The sequence below is a fragment of the Crinia signifera genome, chromosome 3 (genome assembly GCF_055691185.1).
Source record: "Crinia signifera chromosome 3, ASM5569118v1, whole genome shotgun sequence".
NCBI lineage: Eukaryota > Metazoa > Chordata > Amphibia > Anura > Myobatrachidae > Crinia > Crinia signifera.
This window is the reverse complement of record NC_139219.1, coordinates 318,245,226-318,268,055: the sequence shown is the minus strand read 5'-3', so window position 1 is coordinate 318,268,055 and position 22,830 is coordinate 318,245,226. Positions and strand designations below refer to the sequence as shown.

At 44.9% G+C, this 22,830-nt stretch overlaps 1 protein-coding gene across 1 annotated transcript in view; it reads left to right on the top strand.

Moving 5' to 3' along the window:
- The window catches only part of LOC146063037 (cytochrome P450 2K4-like), an 82,844-nt gene that overhangs the window by 35,981 nt on the left and 24,033 nt on the right, over nucleotides 1–22,830 (top strand). Inside the window, exons 3-5 of the mRNA XM_083175048.1 lie at nucleotides 6,667–6,764; nucleotides 18,287–18,449; nucleotides 22,279–22,428. Coding sequence (XP_083031174.1) covers nucleotides 6,667–6,764; nucleotides 18,287–18,449; nucleotides 22,279–22,428 — 411 coding nt within the window. The remainder of the gene's footprint in view (nucleotides 1–6,666; nucleotides 6,765–18,286; nucleotides 18,450–22,278; nucleotides 22,429–22,830) is intronic.

Below are 22,830 nucleotides of genomic sequence, written 5' to 3'. Positions count from 1 at the left end.
CTGAAGAAGTCTTCTCTTGATCCGACGTAATCCAGGTAATCTTCATGCTGTCGCCGGTCCCCGCTGTCTGCGCTGTCTCTGCATCGCGCTGAGGAGAGATGCTGAGATGATTCATATTCGGCGCCTCTCCTCAGACTGAATTCTATTGGCCGCCTAGCAGGCCAATCAGGAGCCGAGAAAGTCGGCTCCTGATTGGCCTGCTAGGCGGCCAATAGAATTCAGTCTGAGGAGAGGCGCCGAATATGAAACTTCTCAGCATCTCTCCTCAGCGCGATGCAGAGACAGCGCAGACAGCGGGGACCGGCGACAGCATGAAGATTACCTGGATTACGTCGGATCAAGAGAAGACTTCTTCAGCGCAGGAACAGGTGAGTAGGATTTCCTTCCACAGCTCCAACATGGATTTCTTCGGACCCGGACACCGCCATGGACCTGGAGGACGACACGGACCGTCGACATGGACCTGGAGGACGACGCAGACAGCCGACATGGACGACACAGGACATCAGGACCAGGGCTACCTACGGGATCAAGAAAGGTAAGTATCAGTATGTATGTGTTATGTATGTATTAAACTTTTATTTTTCACGTGTGTCAGTGTGTTTATTTAACTCTTTCTTTTACTGTGGAACTACAAGACCCAGCGGGCCCTTTAATGCCCCGCAGGCTGGGACTTGTGGTTCTCCAAGTCCCAGCTTGCGGGGGAGGCTTGCTGGGACTCATAGTTCACCAGTAAAAGACAATGGTTTTTATTCTATTTTTTACACCAAACCATCAGCTCGATGCCCACCGCCCAGGGGCATCGAGGACAGCACCAGGCTTCAGCCTGGTCAGGTAAGTCCTGGAGGGGGGGGGACCCCTTTATTGGGGGGGTCCCCACTCCCCCAGGGCCCCTGGCCAGGCTGACTGGTCGGTAGGGAATAATGCTTTGGCCGGGGGGACTTGCATAAAAAGTCTCCCCCCGGCTGTGGCATTACCCTGCTGGCTGGTTTTGCCTGGGGCTGGTTCTTAAAATACGGGGGACCCCTAGTCATTTTGTCCCCCGTATTTTGGGAACCAGCCCCAGAGCAGGAGCCTGGGGCTGGTTGTTAAAAATCGGGGAGCCCCTATTTGTCGGGTTCCCTGATTTTTAATTACCGGCTCCAGGCTCTGTCAGCCTGGTGCTGGTTTCGGCTGTGGGGGGGACCCCACGCCGTTTTTTTTTTTATTTATTTAATTTTTCTATTTTTTTACACCGAAGCCTGCACGGATCTGACTGATCCGTGCAGGCAAAAACGCAAATACGACATGAAAATGGTGTTCTATTTTCCTGTCGTATTTGCGTGGGTGTTTTACACCACTAAGCAGCCGTATTATCCATACGGCTGCTTAGTAAATCAGAAACCACCATTCTTTTGAATGGTGATTTCTGTCGTATTCTATCGATGGTGTAGACATTCGTATTTGTAAATACAAATACGAATGTTCCATCTTTAGGACTACGAATTGTTGTATTTTTGGGATTGTAAATCCCGAAAATACAAATTCGTAAAAAAAAGGTGTATTTCTGCCTACAAATACACCTTTTTTCTACGAATCCATTTTGGTAAATGTCCCCCTATCAATCTATTTTGTATTCTGCAAAGTGGCAAATTGCTTTAGGGTTTTGTTACATAACCTGTTATTTTGTCCTGTGGTGTCCGGTGATGTAACCTTACGATGGGGCCAATGAAAGCAGCATCTTATTACACAGCCTTGCACCATATTTTCCATGTGAACAAACAATAATATTTCCATACAGCTCTGTTAATATATAATAGAGAAAGTCTGTCTGTACACACAGGAGATTAGAGGCACTGCACGGTATTTCAATGATTTCTGCTAGATATGAGTCCTGAAATACAGGAATAAGTAGTCATAACATAAAAGGTTTATTAATGCTTGTACACAGGTGTCCTCATATGATACCCTATAGATGATATGGCACTAACCGAGGACACTCAGTGTACAACACCACAGCTGTGTATTTCACAGTTATATGAAAGTCCTTCCATAGGGTTTTCGCCCCTTTCTCTCTGCATGTTGCAGCTATCTATCGCCCACCTGGGCTTCCCAAACACAATTTATGGAAGATTTCTCTGCCTGGCTCCCACACTCCTTATCTCCTGACATCTCCACCATCATCATGGGTGATTTCAATATCGCTATTGACAGCCCACTTTCTCCTCATGCCTCTACACTCCTCTCTCTAACCTCCTCTCGGCCTCTCCCAATGGTCTAACTCCTCTACTCACAAGGAGGGACACTGCACTGATTTGGTATTTACTTGGCTATGCTCTGTTTCTGAATTCACTTACGCCCCATTCTCTCTCTCGGATCACAACCGTATCACCTTCTCAACCTCCTCCATTTCTCCAAACTCTATAATACCTAAATCATGCAAGCCTCCTCTAACCCGCAGAAATACTAATGCTATTGATTTAAAAAAAAACTGCTCTCACCCATTTCTACACCTGCCTGTAACCCCCCTGAACCAGACTCTACAAACTGCCCCTGATGAAGCTGCCCCAGCTACTCCTCACAATTCACGTAGGCTTAGATGCCAACCGTGGCACTCTAAAGTAACAAGACACCTGAAAAAACTATCACGTAGATTTGAACGTCAGTTGCGTAAATCTCAAAATCCAAATGACTTTGTCACATTTAAGACTACCTACTACCACTACTATAGTAATGCTCTGGACACTGCTAAACAAACTTATTTTCAATCTCTCATCTCTTCTCATGCCACTAACCCCAAGCGACTTTTTAATACATTTAATTCATTACTTTACACTCCCGCACCCTCCCCACCTGCTACTATCAGTGCACAAGAGCTTGCTTCCTTCTTCAAGGAAAAGTTTGCTAAAATCCAAGATAAAATGGCATGCTCTTCCTCAGCCAGTGACTTGCTTACTTCCTTTCCTGGGCCCTTTGCCCCTTTCTCCACTTTTGACCCCACAAGTGAGGGTGCAGTTTCCACACTCTTCTCATCCTCTTACTCCACTAACTCTCCTCTTGATCCTATACCCTTACAAGTCAGTAAAGCTCTGTCTCCTGTGCTTATCCCAAGCTTAACTAAAATCTGTAACCTCTCTCTCCCCACTGGTATCTTTCCTTCTCTGTTCAAGCATGCACTTATTGCTCCCATTCTGCACTTATTACCCCATTCTGCACTTATTACCCCATTCTGCACTTATTACCCCCATTCTGAACTTATTACTTCCATTCTAAAAAAACACAATTCTGATCCAAACTGTCTCTCTAACTACCGTCCTACCTCTCAGTTCCCATGCCTCTCCAAGCTTCCTAAGACACTTGCCTACACACTTTATTGACTCCTGCAACTTACTGGACCCACTTCAGTCAGGCTTTCGCTCTCAACACTCCACAGAGACAGCACTGACTAAAGTAGTCAATGATCTGGCCACTGCTAAATCTAAAGGACATTTCTCACTTCTTATTCTTCTAGATCTCTCAGATGCCTTTGACACTGTTGACCACTCTCTTCTCATACAAACACTACAATCCCTGGGTCTTCAGAATCGCTCTTTGAGTGTTCGCTTTGCTGATTCTACCTCCTCCTCACTACCTCTGTCAGTTGGAGTAACACCAGGCTCAGTCTTAGGTCCTCTGCTTTTCTCAATCTATACCTCCTCTCTTGGAAAGCTAATGAACTCTTTTGGATTTCAGTATCACCTGTACGCTGATGATACTAGAATTGATCTATCCTCCCCTGAATTGTCACCATCACTATTGATCCGTGTCTCTGAATGCCTTTCTGCCACCTCATCTTGGATGTCATCTCGCCACCTCAAACTCAACATTTCCAAAACAGAATTAATTATATTCCCACCAGCCAAGAGTAGTTACCAACCTGATATCTCTATAACTACAATCAATCCTGCACCACAAGCTCACTCCCAAGGGTCATCCTCAACTTTGAACTGTCCTTTATTCCTCACAATCAATCTGGCTCTGTTACATGCATCCAAAAACATTCATCTGCACCTTACACAAGACACCACAAAAACTCTAATCCATGCACTCATTATATCACGCATTGACTACTGCAATGGCCTCCTAACCGGTCTTCCTAAGAAAACACTCTCACCACTACAATCCATTTTGAATGCTGCTGCTAGGCTGATCTTCCTGGCTAGACGTTCATTGTCTGCTGATCCGCTCTGTCAGTCCCTCCATTGGTTGTGATAAGTTGGGAAAAAATTAATAGACCTCCATATTTCTTATGAATTATGTGATGTGATTTATTCAGACAGACTGGAAAGCATGGTGCTGAACTTCTATTTCTTCAGGCATCGTTCAAACTGGTATCTTAGCACCTCCCATCTCAACTCCAACTCTCAGCTGTTACCCAGCTCAGCACCAGCTCCGGTCACATGGTTTTGGTACTTCCTGACTATGGCCACAAATAGCATGGGGGTGGTTTCATATATGGGAATATGCTAACTATATATTTAAGGAATTGGTACATCAGAATGAACTTAGGTCTACAGTCATTAGGTCGACCCCACTAGGTCGACTGGCAGGAAGGTCGACCTGATTTAAGGTCGACATGGGCCAAGGTCGACATGACTTAAGGTCGAATTTGCATAAAGGTCGACATGAGGAAGGTCGACTGGTCATAAGGTCGACATGGGTTTTTCACTGTTTTTTATCCGAATGTCGACACAGTCGACATGGACGCAGTTGGCAATGAGAATCGGACCCTCGTATCGCTCGCTTCGCTCGCAATGCTTCGGGCACGGTGGCTCGCTTCGCTCGCCACAGCTTTAATAACGTCCTCCACGCCCTAGTGGATGGTAGGGCATGAAATACCGCCTGTCGGCACATGTCGGCTCAAAAAACAGTGAAAAACCCCATGTCGACCTTATGACCAGTCGACCTTCCTCATGTCGACCTTTATGCAAATTCGACCTTAGGTCATGTCGACCTTGGCCCATGTCGACCTTAAGTCAGGTCGACCTTCCTGCCAGTCGACCTAGTGGGGTCGACCTAGTGACTGTAGACCTAAGTTCATTCTAATAGATGACCGCTTCCCATATTTAAAGCATTTTTACATACATGGTAAAACACGTATTCAGCAGTTCTTGTTGGCTCTCTGACGTAAGACATCATGTTGTAATATATTTAAAACTAAATATACTATTCACTAGCCCTTATGTTGATGGAAGCAGGTGAGATTTCAGAATGTTCGTCTTGTGTGGAAATACAATTATAAAAAAAAAAAACATATTAACAGTTGCCTGTATTTTACCGCATTCAAAAGAAAATATGTCTACTTACTAAATATGTCTACTTACTGTACATACAAAGCCATCACTCTGACTACACAGACTTATATCTCTTCTCTCAAAATATTTCCCCACCCGACCTCTCCGCTCTGCACAAGATCTGCGTCTCTCATTCACACTCATTACTCGCTCCCACTTACACTTGCAGGATTTTTGTTGGGCAGCACCCACCTTATGGAATGCCCTTCCATGCACCTTAAGACTCTCCTCTAGCCTGCAAACTTTCAAGCGTTCCCTGAAAACTCACCTCTTCAGGCAAGCAGCTTATCATATTCAGGTGGTTACATGCTTTTTTACCTGTTTGTTTGTAAGTGTCCTGTGAGACTAATAAATTGTTATATTTGCCCTACAAAATTGCACTAGGTTTTGTTTTGGCTTGTGTCTCTTCAGGGGAAAGGTCTTTTAATTAGACCCTCAATCAAACAGGCGGATTCCACATTTATTTGTATGTATAATACCTCTATTTGTTTATATCACCTAAGCGCCCATACACACTATCTCCATTTCTTGCACACATATTCAGGACCCCCACACAACATCCAGTAGCATTTATATCTAACTGCATCCCATCAGGACTGTCTTGTAAACTGGTGGGACTGCCATGCTATGGAATCCTAATCTTATGTATCCCTCCTATTATCCCTATACATTGTAAGCTTGCGAGCAGGGCCCTTCTACCTCCATGTCGGTTTGTATCTACCCAGTTTGTTTAATCACTGTTGTTTCCAACTGCAAAGCGCAATGGAATATGCTGCGCTATATATGAAACCGTTAGTAATAATAATAACAGAAAACACCTTGTGAGTGAGTCTGCTATTCGTGTCAGTTGAACAAATATCCCTGATTTATCTTTCCTACATGTGACAGATGGTGACATCTGCAGCTCTTCCTTAATCTTCAGATAACTCATATCATCTTTCTGTCTGTAGTAATCTTATAAGTAAACATAGAAAGTAGACATCTAACGCAGCACTTCTCACAGAATCTCCTAATAGTGGAGCTTAGCAGCAGTGGCGTAACTATAAATACTGCGCACCCCCGCCATAAATATCTGCAGCCCCCCCCCCCCCCGTAAAATAAAGCCCACCCTCCCCCGACCCTGCCTTACCTCGCTGGTGCTGCCGCCGCCGCCACCGGGTGTGTGGCCAGGACCCGCAATCTACTTGTCTGCAGTCTCGACTCCTGATAATGGTAAAAATAGCTCTCACAAAATGTCCGCCCCCTTACAGCAGACACTTTTTGAGGATGCAAGTGAAGCCTCCTCTAGCATCCTCAATAATTGTCTGCTGTAAGGGGGTGGACATTTTGTGAGAGTTATTTTTGCCATTATCAGGTGCCAGCCTGAAGGAGAGCCTGGACCGCGGACAAGTTTATCTGCAGGTCCCGGCGACACAGCCGGCGGCGGCTTCAACAGCAAGCAGTTCCAGTGGGGTAAGGCAGGGCTAGATAAGCGCATCAATAGCCCCGCAGACCCCCGGCGCCCACACCCACTCAGCGCCTCCCCGCGACCGCGGGGTCTGCGGGGCTATTGTTACGCCACTGCTTAGCAGACAACAGCAGGTGGAATTATCTACCACGGACATAATGCACTTAGCTTCGTGTGCGGCTCTGGAAACGCTGCACTTGGTGGATCTACAGTATGTGAGATCTGAAGTGCCTAGTTGGCCACTCTCTCCAACGTTTCTCAGGAATAACCAGGCTTCCTCAGTGATTGCGGCTTATAAAAGACACAATGGTGGAAATTTTTTAAGATGGGAATTCTACTGTACTTTACATGTGATGTTGCTATGGGCAACCCATCAGAATCTAATTCTTATTTATTTAGCACCCTCCAGAAGACAGTAGATGATCTGATTGGTTGTCCATTGCAACATCCCATGTGAAGTAGAATTCACATCTTAGTAAATTTCCCCCAATATGAGGTAGATAATTCCACCGACTGATGTCCACTATTGGAAGACCATGAGAGAAGGACGATTTACACATTTATCAAGTACTTGATTTTATTTCTTTTGTGGTTCAGACAGTTATCAGTCTCTGGACATTTCCTTTCCGGTCTCTTAACATCACAGCGACGGCCACTGTGTTACAGACCATACAAAGCTTTCTTTTAGAAACAAATTCTTATGCATTATGGAACATGTGATTATTGTATAGCTCAGGATGGTTCCTTTAAATCTCTTTGAGTAACTCTCCATTTAAGAAAGTATGGCACAGCAAAATATAGCAATGACTACACACAGTATACGGTACCTTGTTACTGGCGATGCCATAGTTATCCAGGAATTCTGTGTTTAGGTACAGTATATCTTTTAGTGACAAGCTGAGGCGTAGCTAGGGCGGAGCCGGCGGAGCAACAGCTCCGGGCGCCGAAATGTCACCTGGAAAGGTGGCCAACCCTCCTGGATTCTGGGGGACCCCCGCTCCCCCCCCCCCTGACCACGGCGTTTAAATTACCTTATCTCTGCAGATCTCCGGGGAGGGGGCGGGGCTAAAGTGTCATAATTGCGCCATTTAGCCCCGCCCCCTCCATGGAGATAAGCGAATTGAGTAACTTTCCTTCATGGGGTCAGGGTTTAATGATGTCACGTTTAAGCCCCGCCCCCCGAACTCCTGCTGAAAGTGTCCTCTCCGGGCTTCTCCGGGGAAAGGAGCTTTTAAAAGTCGGCAACCCTGTTGTACTATGATTATTGTTCTGGCTTATTGTTAGATTTCCAGTAGTATGCTGTGGTTTATGTGAAGTACTAGCAATGCCTGCACACAGGTTCTCCTTCTGGTTGACTTGGTAAGCTCACAACTTACCGAGTCCCAGAGGGCACTCACCGCCGCTTCGCCACTCGCCCGGTGCTCGAAGCCCCTCGCAACCAGGCAAGTTCATCACATCGCATGTCCCGCTGACAGAGAAATCAATCGATGGGCGCCGACCATCGACCGGTTTCTTAACGCCACGCAAATATGCGGAATGGAGAGTACACACTTTGTATGAACTAGGGCTGACCAAAGGGTGCAAATTCCGGTGCTGTTACTGGCATCAAAACGGGTCAACATCACCATATTGCACACTTCACAATGAATCGGATTGACCCCCATTATCTTTCACATGTAATAGGATTCTTAAGTAATTGTACACATATAAAGTAGAGATATTACACAACAATGTTATACCGCGTGCAGCTGCTCCAGCCAGTCGTTAGACATTCCATGTAACTTAGGAAGTGATATAGAAGTATACAATCTATGTTATCAAAAGGTCTTTAGTTCATGCAATCAGATAATCCTACTTATCTCGTTATGGAACTGATGCACTTTGTCACAGTAATAGAGGACACGTTAATGTAGACACATAATATAAGGTAAGGTCCCCAGGGTCTGAGTGAAGTAACATTATCTAATCAAACGAAACCTATAACGAACAACAATAGGATTCATATCTGGTGAAAGCACCCAAAATAGTTCAAAAGTATAAGTGAAGTATATCTAGCATTTATTGAGTCACATAACATGCAATAGTAACACAAATGAATAAAAAAATAACAAACTACTTATACAAATAAAATTAATATATTTAAGAAGTTCATTTTTCTACTTTAAAATCAGAAGGTCCAACTATTAGTTACTATTACTACTTGTCACGGCCGTTGGACGGTGGCAGCGCTTACCGGTCTGGGTCCGGCGGCAGGGTCTCCTCTCTCTCTGCACTGGTACCTGCCAGGGGAGCGCTGCTGCTCCGCCCGCCCGGCAGCATCCGTCCCCTCCTGCTGGGCGACCTCCGGCGTGTGTTCCCCGAGTAGTTCCTGTCATCTGCTGGGCGCCGCCATCTTCTTGTAGCCTTCCAATGGCTGAACTGGATTTGATTGCTCCCCCAATCAGGAGCAAGGCCAGGGGATAAAGCCTCTCACCTGGGAACAGGCTTCAGTTACCTGCACCTGTGTTCTTCAGTTACCTACACCTGTGTTCATCCATGACCTATAGGATTGGTTTGATTCAATCGCACAAGACCTAGGGCGGTATTCAATGTGAATACTGGCGACGTGCAGCGAATCCTGCTTAGGATTTGCTGCACATTCGCCACTACTCGCTGCGTTCCGGAGCCTCGCCGGCTCCAGTATTCAACGAGTCAGGGGCTCGCTGCCCCTGACTGGCGAATTTGAGCTCCTGCGGTGGACGCCACAGGGAGCCTGAGGACGGTGGCAGGCAGGGAGATGGAAGTCTCCCTGCCTGCCCCAGAACGTTTGTGGCGGGGGAGGTGGGCTCCCCGGGAGCCAGGCAGCACAGGCTGCCCCCCGGGGGTGCCAGCAGGGGACCGGGTATATTCACTACACCCGATCATGCATATGTAATGATGGGGTGAAGTGAATATACTGTATGAATATCTAATGAGCCGCTCGGCTCCGGCCCCCTGCTGGCTGGTCTGTGTAAAAAAAAATATATATATATATATTTTTTTAAATTAAATATATATTCATGTGCTTACAGCACATGAATAAAAATAGCATGCCCCTCCTCAGAATAAAATTCCAGATTTTTTGACACCAATTGTAAAAAACAAAACACTTTATTTTAAAAGTTCACCTTCCACTTCACCATAAAAAGATAGCGATTGCTACTCGGTGAATCATGGCGAAAAAAACCTTGAAATGTATTCGCCATCTGGTCATTGAATAGGGTAAATCCCCGTTTTAGTCAGAAATTCGCCTTACAGCACAAAATCGCCATAAAAACATGCCGAATCAGCCTCATTGAATACCGCCCCATGTATTAATAGTAAGGTAATTTGAGTAAAGAGGCCCCATCTGTGTATGATATTAAAGACCATGTAGGTACATAAATATTGGGGTGTGCTACCACTGACAAAGTACATATGCAATCAAGGAGGGAGAAAGAAAAGATGTGTCTTGGTGTGGTGCACCTATAGAGAGATTTTCATTAAAACATAACTTTTATTGTTACAATTAATAAAGCAGGCGAAAAAATATTAAAAGAAAACACATATAGACGAACGAGTGACTAGTGACGTGTGTTTAAAATTACACGTGCGGACACTCCATGTGTGTTTTAATGTATTTTTTAAATAAATGAGGAGCAAAAAGGCTTTTAAGAAATAGAATATTCAGTGGTTGTGGAACTGCAACTGTTTCACTATGTATTAAGTTGCTGTATAGGCTTTTATTGAGACAAAACATCCAGGTTCACAAACCAAACAATTCCTAAACTGTAAGTGTATGAAGATTTATTGGTTGTTCCAAGAGGAGTAGATTATTACTCAAATAGATCTGAGGGTTCTGTTGAAATAGAAATTCCTGTTAGCCCCCAACACTGGGTAATATTTGGCCCAGGAACTGACTTTGTCACAAGATGTAAATTATTATTGTTATGTTCGTCAGATTCCTAATATTCCTCGGCAGTATTAAAAATGTACTGATGCGGTATACAGATGGAGCGGGTCTCTTCTTTGCAGGGGATGGAGATGGCGACACCAGCCGCCATCCCCCGCCACCCGCCATCTGTATCTGCGAAAGGGGACGCGCGCGCACGAGATGCGTGCGCGTTCCCTTCCGACGGCTTCCCCCGGGTCCCCGTTGGCTTGTCGTCGGTCTCCCGGGGTCCCCAGCCCCCCCCCCCAGTCAAATGAGACCCGAGCTGCTGGCGGATCGCCAGCGGTGGCGTTCTGGCGATTCGCCAGCAAGAGGGAGCTCGGCTTCATCTGTAGCATCCATTATAGATTTTCTTATTAGGGTGCCGTCTGGCTAATGCACTGTAGAGTTGTAATGTGATATATTGCAATCGCATTATACACTCAATCATTGGCAGTGTATAATTGGCATTATAATGTGTATAATGTCATTTCATCTTGTAGCTAAGGACCAGGGATTTCCAAAGAGCCCAAGAGCCTGGCAAAGCTGTATCGTTTTTCCCCATAGGATAATATGGGACCCGTTAATTCCGACCCCAACCCGGTTCCAACGGCTGCCAGTTCCCCCCTGGCATCACAGAAGCTTGTTTATTTCATTCAATTCCAAATCGCTGGGCCTTCAATATGATACCAGGCTGGTCCATATCGGTCAATGGGTTCCAGAGATATTGCGTGTAAACCGATTTTTTTTTTTTTTTAAATGTAATTTCATGGCTGTACATGTTCTTTGAGGGCAGATTACTCTGGAACCAAACGTTCCAGTTTGACTGGACCAAAATCAGTCAAAGCCCACTCAAAAGTTCTTCAATATGATACTTGTCTCATGTAAATGGGGCAGTTGGTTCCGAAGATATAGCCGGTTAAATGAGATAACTGGTTAAAGGAGGGAGGGGTGGTTTTCTCTCCCCCTCACACCAGAAAATGCAGGGACTAGGCTGGTGTAAAAGGGGCCAACCTGGGAATGCATTTTCTGGTGTGAGAGGGGTATTATTTCAAATAGCCGGGACCTGCAGTACTCTGTATACAGCCAGGCTCTGCCACTGTCAGTGGCTATCACTTCTGCCTGGAGGCGGCTGTCCCCCATTTACCGCGAGCAATGAGCATGTAATCCCACATGGCAATGAGCATGGAACCCTTGTCATTGAGCATGTAGATAAGCAGCACTTATGTAGCATATTTTTTAATAGGCAGTATGGTGTTTGGCATAATACATAATGGACATAATGGCGTGTAACTTTACGTGTTATGGACATTATGGTGTAAATGTTTAATGCACGCCTTGGGTGGACAATGTCCCTGTTTATGAAGCGTATTGTGAATTTTGGCTTAATCTGTGTGGCATTATGTGAATTTTGGCTCAATCCGTGTGGCATTATGTGAATTTTGGCTCAATCCGTGTGGCATTATGTGAATTTTGGCTCAATCTGTATGGCATTATGTGAATTTTGGCTCAATCCATGTGGCATTATGTGAATTTGGCTCCATCTGGGTGGCATTATGTGAATTTTGACACAATCCGTGTGTTATTATGTGAATTTTGGCTCAATCCGTGTCGCATTATGTGAATTTTGACACAATCAATGTGGCATTCTGTGAATTTTGGCTCAATCCATTTGGCATCATGTGTAAGGGGCAAGTATAATGGGGTCTAGTATGTTGTTGCATAATGTGTAGAAGTTGTATATGGTGTTGTACACTACACTCAAGGACACACCCCCTGTTGATTGACCACACCCCCTTTTCCGGAGCGCGCCTCAGGCGCGCGCACAACTACATCCTTCACTTTTGTCTCCATGGTGGGCCTGCGTACTTTAAATGCCAGGGCCTATTTTTAATCCCATTCCCACCCTCTCTCTGCCGCTCTCTTAGCATGTACACTGGCACCATTATCACCGCCCCTCCCCCACCTAAACCCTCTTTTATCATGGTGCCCCCCCTGTCATTTTATCCTGGATCCGCCCCCGGCCCAAACCTCTATGCTCACATTTGTATATAGGACTTCGGGTCCTAATCCCGGACGTCCTATCATGTTTGAGCACACAGTGTTATTAAACATTGATATGTAAGAGGACGATGGCGGGATGCATCGTAAGCAAATTGCGATGCTTGCTGCACCTCGCCCTTTGTCATTTCCCATAGGGACAGAGCTGAGGTGATGGGGCAGGGCAGTGACTGGTGACTGACTCTGCAGGTGTGCGTCCGGAGGTGTCAGAGGGGGGTAAGGGTGGGGGAGGTGGTAATAAATGAGGCTGGATGAGCACTCCCTCACCCGGCAAAGGGGGCTGTGTGTATGTATCTATGCTACTGTGTGTGTGTATTTACTGTTTGTTTTTATGTTTGTATGTATGACGTGCAGTGGTAGCAATTGTGGGTGGTAAGCCTAGTTGCAAAAATATAATTTGGGCTCCCCTCCTCTACCCAAGTTCAAAATGGGGTTGATTCTTTTTGACTCCTTATATAACACGTTCTGCCCCGTCCAGATGTTTTGCGGAATGCGCATGGTCTAGTATGCACATTTTCAACTGCCTTTTCTGAATGGCTTCAGCGAGTCACTGAGCCGTACGCAAGCATCGAAGCCAGCCCAGGAGTGGACGGACCTATGGGTACGCAGGTGGGTCACCTGCCGGGGGCGGGCCGTTGAAGTCACTGGACGCCAGCCCTGCCTTCGTCCAGCCTCGTGCAAATAATACTCAGTTTTCACTGACTCGTATTTGCGAAGGCAGGAGAAATCATTCCATGAGGAAAAAAGTTCCCATTCACTGTCTTAAATGAATGCTACGTGCCCAAAAATATAATTTATAACGGGAAGACTTTAACAGACATGCAAGGACTAATTAGTAGATTAGAAAATGTGTACATAGGGGAGACCAAATATTGATGGGACCAAAGTACCCTACTAAAAATATTTAGAGCAGGATGCACAGTAATTCCAAGGGGTGTTAGGATTCTAAAAACATCTAATTTTAATGATGATAAACTATTTATTGAGTCCCTGAATCCTTCGGAGGAACCATGTAAGCAAAGGATTGTGTTTACAGAAAATGAATTGAAAAAGAGGATGCAATATCATTATTCCGCCACATGGTGGCAACACAGCACCATAAATAAATAGTAGCTGATGGAAGCTGCAGCCTCTGTTACAATAGTATAGCTGAGACTCCCTGTTCTATAACCACTGCCCCAACTGTGTGACGCAACCAAAATCCACCTACAGCACTCTACAGGTGACCAGATAGGGGATCCTTATCCTCAACAAGATGTCAGGTACTATAAGGGGTTGGGTTTATTGGGTAGACAGCAAGATGGTCGACAAGCATTAGGTCAACACCACTAGGTCGACATGCATTTAGGTCAACATGCAGGAATGTCGACATGACTGTAGGTCGGCATGGGTTAGGTCAACAGGGTTATTAGGTCGACACAAGTATTAGGTCGACAGTCAAAAGGTCGACATGGTTTTTAAAAATCTTATCTCGAATTTCGACACAGTCGACATGGACACTGAAATGTAGCCCCGCACTGAAACGTAGTAATCGCATGGCTGGCTGCGCTCGGCACACTATTTTATTCTCCCTCCACTTCCTAGTGGATGGCAGGGCATGAAATTCCGCCTGTCGGCACATGTCGGCTGAAAAAAAGTGAAAAACCCCATGTCGACATTTTGACTGTCGAACTTCCCCATGTCAACCTAATACGTGTGTCAACCTAATGACCCTGTCGACCTACAGTCACGTCGACCATCATGCTGTAGACCTAGGGACCGTATCCCACTATTAGCCACCAGGGGTAGAGCGAAGATGGCGTGCCCCCTGAGGTCACATCTGAGCAGAAGTTAACTGGAGGCTCCAGGTGTGAGTCCACCAGGGTACTGGCACTAGGTCGTCAGGAACTGTTACTAGCCTGATACTAAGTATTAAAACAATTACGGCTTTTTACTGTACATTATTTTTTCATTATTTCAATCCTACCAGAATTGCTAAATTGACTACAATGCGGTTTTAAACCTTTGCTCAATGCATGTTTATTAATGTATATCTACAATGTTTATTGAAAATAAAAAATCAAAACTGTTTATACTTCTTAGCACTCCCTCAATTGATATTCTTCATTTGGAGAAATTCTCCTGATGTTCCTGATCACTAGTACCGCTTTCAGACTGCAAAAATGTAGGGTCGCACCGGGACTTTGAAACGGTTCAGTCCTGATGCGACCCTGTATTTTGGTCTGTTCAGACCTTCTTAGCGAACCGGCAATATTGATGTCATCCGGGGGCACGGCAGAACGGCGGACCATCATCAGGGCGGGGGAGGAGACAGCACTTAGAGCTGGCGCTGCTCCAAGCACTGCGTCCTCCAATGGTGTGAACGGGAAACCCGCTTCACATCGCACCAATTACCGGGTCGAACCGGCAACAAACCAGCATGAACCCGGTAATTAGGTGTGATGGGATTGGTTTGAAATCCTGCTGGTCAGAATCCCGGCCGTCAAAATTCCGACACCAGAATCCCGACCGCCGAAATCCCGACAAGGGGGGGACGTGGATCGCCCCCCTTGCGGGATCGCTGTGCTCGCCACGCAGCGGGCCCGGTGCCTCGCTACGCTCGGCACACTAATTTATTCTCCCTCTATGGGTGTCGTGGACACCCACAGAGGGACAAAGTGCTGGGATTTTGGCGGTCGGGAAACCGGCATCGGGATTCCGACCGTCGGGATTTCAACTGCATCCCGGTGTGATGTGAAAGGGGTATAACATGTTCCATAGTGGCGTAACTATTAATTTTGCGCCTCCCTGACGCAAATTTGGGAAGCGTCCCTCCCCCTCCTTTAGGGTTAACAAACCCCCCTCCAATCCCTAGGGTTAACAATAGCCCTGCAGACCACCCCCACCTTCTCAGCACCTCCCCGCCACCGCTGGGGCTGTGGTGCTATAGTTACGCCACTGATGTTCCATTTCACCACCTTGCTTACTCCTGCATGCAGTTTCTTGGAGAGATGTTCACTTTTAAAAGGTTCCTGTTGCTGTTACTTATTATAGAAGGTGTTTTCTAGTTTTTATTTTTTTTAGGTTAATCTTTATCATAAAAATGCTGCGATTGATACAAAGGTGAAACACAAGGGTTAGAATAATGATTATGAAGTAGCTTCCTAATAGTTACCAGACCCAGTCCCACTGAGATACTCGGATCATACAATGGATTTCTTTTGTGTAGCTATTTCTTTTGTGTTGATTTTGTACATTCTGCGATACTGGAATAAAACCAGCGCGGCAAACTTTCCTCCCGGGCCGAGATGCTGGCCGCTGATTGGGAACTTGCATATAATAAATTTGAAGGCCCCTCACTTGTCATATATGGAGGTAAGATACTGTCATGCTTTAGCAAATGAGAAACATCTTTATATGAAATACAACTAAGAAATTATGCTTATTATTGGAATAAAAACTAAAATAAGATTGCAAACTAAAGGTGCGTACACATGGATAGATTTGTCCAACGATTAAATCTCGTTAATGTTTTCCTCTGAACCTCCTGCACAAACAATTTGGTGACAAATGATGAACGATTGATGGTGGAGGGAGAGGGAGCCAGTCAATCAGCCTTACCAAATCGTTCATCGTGACTACACATGAAACGATTGGTACACATCGTTAACGATTGGTCGCTGATCTTTCTGCATGCAGGAAAGATCAGCGACCTCTACCAACGAACATCGGGCACGCGCATCGTTCGATATATCGTTCATACACACGGAACGATTTGAACGATTGGTTGTTTCAATCGATCGGGAACGCCCAGATCGTTGGCCAAATCTATCCGTATGTATGCACCTTAACACTATATTTGTGTTTTGAAGTGACGTGAACAAAGAAGCAAATGTTGTGATTCCAAAATGTTTTTTCTATAATTATATGACTTATCTTCATCGTAACCTAAACTAGCCAAAAGGGATCTATTATTTCACTAATGCAAAAATAAAATCGCTATACATAATGTATTGTTTAAGGTGTGTACACACGGTGCAATTTTGGCTTGCAATTTTGACTAGATAGTCAAAATCGTGTAGTAAGTTAGCCAAAATTGCTAAGTGAAAATAGTCAAGATTGTATGGTTCTCGGCTTTGGGGAGTTTAAGGGAATGGTCAAAATCGGCCTTAGCCAAAATCGCACCTTGTGTACACAGCTTTAGATAAAGCCTGCGAAACGTACACTCTGTCAACATTTAAGGGTGCATATTGTATATCCCTCATCACAGATGTCTTATGGTATACTGTTGGATCTCACCTCTTCCCCGATTTTTCTAGTACATACTGTACACTACTGTTCAAAAGCTTGGGGTCACCCAGACAATTTCATGTTTTACAAAAAAATTTAAGCAAATAGAACATGCTGTATATTCAAGACATTGGCAAGGTTAAAAATAATGATTTTTATTTTAAATAAACTCGGTCAGCTGACATAACATCTGGTTTTTCAGCTGGCCGCAGCCCCCCCCCCACCCCCGCATGTGCGTCATGACCACATTACCATATGTACGCCCATCGTTTTCATGGTAACGCCCAGAGGAGGCTGCTGCTATAGGCCTGCAGGGCAACAGCCCCTCCAGTTAAAATCCCAACACCAGAGACACAGACAGACACCCTCAGAGCTCCGGTGCTTCCCCCACATCCAGAGCTCTGGTGCTGGCTGGCTGTGTCTCTGACATGCTGGCAACCTCTACTCACCAGGCTCCATAAAGCAGAAGGGCCGACACAGCAACAGCCCAACCCTGTGGGCAGCATGTAGTAGATTCCTATTGGAAGCTGCTACTGCTCATCATACACAGAGCGGGAAACTCCTCCCCCTCTTGGGCTGCCAGTACATGGAGTGATGACAGCAATAGCTTCCAACAGGAAGCCATTCTGTGCAAATCACCAGAGCTACAGTGCTTCTATGGGCTGCTGTCTGTGCAGCCCAGAAACAATTCCTCTGCAGTGAGTATGCCCAGACTTCAGTGAGTCACTCAGTGTGATGCAGCTGAAGGAAGGTATGCATTGCACCAGAGAGGTGCACGGAAGTTTATTTTAATAATATTTGGGTGTAGATCTTTATTAAGAGTATCATTTTGTGTACTGTAATTAATTTTAAAGTTATTAAAAGTGTGTATTTTGCTCTGTACCTGTGTTTGTGTGCATATGACTACATCATGTATTTAAAGTACATGCACACAAACACTGGTACAGAGCAAATCAAACTAATAACCTGCAAATAATGAATGACTGTTTGCAGCGAGCAGTACCCAGGAGATTGCAGCCCCCCCTTAAGTCTAACGGCAGGAGCCGCCACTGGTAACGACCATGAAACGCTGGGTGTACGCATATGCTAATGCCCCTGGCCACCACCCCACACCCCTCTTGGAAGGCAGGGAGTGTGCGCTCGGATAACAGATTTTACACCGCGTTCGCTCACTCCCACCACAAGCACATGCGCAGAAATGCTGCTTTTTTTAGTTGTAAGTTGTATTTTAAATGTGTGTTTTATTACATTTAATGTATTGTATTACAGCTCGCAAAGACCTACGGCTCAGTATTTAGCATTCAGATGGGCATGAGAAAGGTGGTCGTCCTAACGGGATTTGAGACGGTAAAGGACGCTCTCGTCAATCATGCTGAAGAGTTTGGAGAGAGGGCAAGTACTGAAATATTGAAGAACATGGACAATGGATTGGGTGAGCCAGTTCTATGGTCATTAATCACTTTTTTATAGTCAAACTTAGGATCTTATTCAGGTCTGTACGCTCGCATGCAAGTGCGATGTTTTTGAAATGAGCATGCGCCAGGTGCATGTTCACAGGTGCACGCACCTAAAATTGTGGCCGGTGGACAGGGGGAGGCGTGGGACGGCTGGACGGGGGAGTCGCCCATGGGGATGCCCAGTGTTTCATGGGTGTTCCCATGGAAATCGCCCGGTGACGTGAGTGCCAGGGGCAGGTAGCTGACATTACCGGATGGAAGCTGCCTGCCCACTATCTTCAGAATAAGCATGCACATCTAAGGTTGCTCTGAGCTTAGTAAGTTAGGAATCACTATTCTTTTGAATGGTGATTACTATTTTCCGATGGCGTATACATTCGTATTTGTAAATACAAATATGAATGTGCCATAAATATGAATGCGAATTGCCGTATTTTTGGGATAGTAAATCCCCAAAATACGACTTTGTAAAAAATAGGTGCCCCAGTCCCTGCCCCAGTGGACTTTACAATCTATATTCCCTACCACATGTACACGCGCACACAGACATTCTAGGGTTAATTTGTTGGGAGCTAATTAGCCTACCAATATGTTTTTGGATTGTTGGAGGAAACCGGAGTACCTGGAGGAAACCCATGCAAGTACGGGGAGAATATACAAACTCCGCACAGTGAGCACCATGGTAGGAATCAAACCCACAGCCTCGGTGCTGTGAGGCAGTAATGGTAACCATTACACCATCTGTACTGCCCGATCTAAAATATATTGAATTTGTTCTCCCCTTAAATTATTCTTGATATAAAATCTGATGACAGCCAGTCCGTGATGATGCAGTACAATGACTGTACAGAATATAAAACTGTCCTTCCAGGTTATCCTCATAAGAGTTCAGCTACTGTACGGGCTATTTCACACACTCCGGCTCCTGACAAACGGCGAAATCCCGCACGGCCAGGAACCTGTGCCACACACAGTAGGTAATAATGGACACAAATGTGTCCATTCACACGGGACAGCCACGGCCCAGCCGCCTGGTTGCAGCCAGGGCTGTGGCCATACCCTCCATTGTAAACTACTGTGTGCGGCACGGCTTCATGGCCGTGCGGGATTTCGCTGTCCGGCAGGAGCCAGAGTGTGTGAAATAGCCCTATGTGTGTAGAATCCATTCAGTACAAATAATATATTGAGACTTTGTCGGTAAAAATCAACATATCTTGAAGTTGGAGTTGAGGAGTCAATGCCAGAAATTATGGTCCTTCCTGATCGGTTAGGAATTAGACACTAAAAGGGGGAGAGGGTTAGGGTTAGGCACTAAGGGGGAATAAGATGTTTAGGCTTATTCCCACACCTACTTCTGAACTGATGCTGATTTTAGTTCTACCAGCTATACCCCTATTCATACTGTATTTTTCAACACACCCTGTACGTTACCTTGTAATTTTTTTTTTTTTTTGTTTGCTATGTACGGCGCTGCGGACACTTTGCGGCGCCTTATAAATAAACGTACTACTACTAGGCTGCTACTAGAGGGTTAGTTAAGGGGGTAGAGAGAGAAGGTATAAATGTCCAGCCCTTGTCGAGATTCTGTTCCATGAGATGCCGCTGTCAGTTTTCTGACCTCTGGTATCCTGTCCACCGATCACGCATACTGAATCCTTCCAAGCAACATCACTATATTTACTTACCAAGGCCCTTATTCTAGTTCACTCTTTCTGACAAAATCCTTCTTAGATGGACAAAACCATGTGCACTGCAGGTGGGGAAGATGTTACTTGTGCAGAGAGAATTAGATTTGGGTGGGGTTTTACTTCAAAGTGAGATCTATATTGCAGTGTAAAAATAAAGCAGCCAGTATTTACCCTGCACAGAAACAAAATGACTCACCCAAATCTAATTCTCTCTGCACATTTTAAATCTGCCCCCCTGCAGTGCACATGGTTTTGTCCATTTAAGAAAGATTTTGTCAGAAAGAGTGAACTAGAATAAGGGCCCAAGTGATCATATAACCATGGCTTTATTAGATCTGACGATCCATAAATGTGTCACAGAAGCTTCTTAGATATTTCTTTTTACATTATTGTATTTTTTTAACTACTCTAGTGAAAACTCAACCAGCAAATCTAGTCATATTATCATTTATTCTTTCACTGCTTTACTCATCTTTAAATACAAGACTTTGAGTATCTAGGCTATTCCAATTTTTGTACCCGCATACGTATTTTTTCGCTCCTCTACTGTACATCTTCTCCCTACTGTGCATCTTCGCCTACTGTGCATCTTCTCCCTACTCTACATCTTATCCCTACTGTGTATATTCTCTCTACTGTGTATATTCTCCCTAATGTGCATCTCCTCCCTACATTACCTCTTCTTCCTACTCTACATCTTCTCTCTACTGTGTATATTCTCCCTACTGTGCATCTTCTCCCTACTGTGCATCTTCTCACTACTGTACATCTTCTCCCTACAGTACATATTCTCCCTACTGTGCATCTTCTCCCTACTGTACATCTTCTCCCTACTGTGCATATTCGTTCTACTGTACATCTTCTTGCTACTGTACATCTTCTCCCTACAGTACATATTCTCCCTACTGTGCATCTTCTCCCTACTGTACATCTTCTCCCTACTGTGCATATTCGTTCTACTGTACATCTTCTCCCTACTGTACATCTTCTCCCTACTGTACATCTTCTCCCTACTGTGCATCTTCTCCCTACTGTGCATCTTCTCCCTACAGTACATCTTCTCCCTACTGTACATCTTCTCCCTACTGTGCATATTCTTTCTACTGTACATCTTCTCCCTACTGTACATCTTCTCCCTACTGTGCATCATCTCCCTACTATACATCTTCTCCCTACTGTACATCTTCTCCCTACTGTGCATCTTCTCCCTACTGTGCATATTCTTTCTACTGTACATCTTTTCCCTACTGTGCATCCTCTCCCTACTATACATCTTCTCCCTACTGTACATCTTCTCCCTACTGTACATCTTCTCCCTACTGTGCATCCTCTCCCTACTGTACATCTTCTCCCTACTGTACATCTTCTCCCTACTGTGCATCTTCTCCCTACTGTGCATCTTCTCCCTACTGTTCATCTTCTCCCTACTATACATCTTCTCCCTACTGTACATCTTCTCCCTACTGTGCATCATCTCCCTACTATACATCTTCTCCCTACTGTACATCTTCTCCCTACTGTGCATCTTCTCCCTACTGTGCATATTCTTTCTACTGTACATCTTCTCCCTACTGTGCATCCTCTCCCTACTATACATCTTCTCCCTACTGTACATCTTCTCCCTACTGTGCATATTCTTTCTACTGTACATCTTCTCCCTACTGTACATCTTCTCCCTACTGTGCATCCTCTCCCTACTGTACATCTTCTCCCTACTGTACATCTTCTCCCTACTGTGCATCTTCTCCCTACTGTGCATCTTCTTCCTACTGTTCATCTTCTCCCTACTATACATCTTCTCCCTACTGTACATCTCCCTACTGTGCATCTTCCCCCTACTATACATCTACTCACTACTGTACATCTCCCTACTGTGCATCTTCTTCCTACTATACATCTTCTCCCTACTGTACATCTCCCTACTGTGCATCCTCTCCCTACTATACATCTTCTTCTCCAAATCCTCCATTTTTCCAATTAAAATTAGTCTCTATAAGTACTTACTCTCCCACGCATGGCCACACTTTCAGGCAAGATAATATTTTATAATGAGATACAGGACAGTGTGTGTAAGTGTCTATAATGAAAAGGAAACTGAACCATGTTTCCATTACAGGACTGGCTTTCTCACACGGTGACAACTGGAAAATAATGAGAAGATTTAAAATAACAACGTTACGTGACTTTGGGATGGGAAAAAGTACAATTGAATATAAGATTGTTGAAGAATGTACATACTTAAATGACTACATTGCATCTTTTAAGGGTATGGTATGCTGATCTTAAAACTTCACAAATTTATTAAATAGATACTCAGGACAAATTACAGTATGTTACATATGTGTTAATTAAACTCTTTTCCTGCTAAACATGTTAATAGTTTAATACAACCAAAGTTTAAATTACTGACAGATAAATGTATTGCCTAACACCCCTCTGTTTCCAGTGAAGCAGGACAGTCCAGATTATTTGAAATGGTCCTGATGTCGGAGGGGGGGGGGGGGGGGGGGGGATGGTTTGGAAAGCAGCCAGTAATTACTGAATAGATATCACATACACATCTAACCGTACAGTGACGGGAGCCAAGGGGATGCCCAGCTGCTTGGGGGTGCTGTTCAAGCCCCCAAAATTACAAAATGGGGGTTATACACAAGTGCAGCAGTATTTT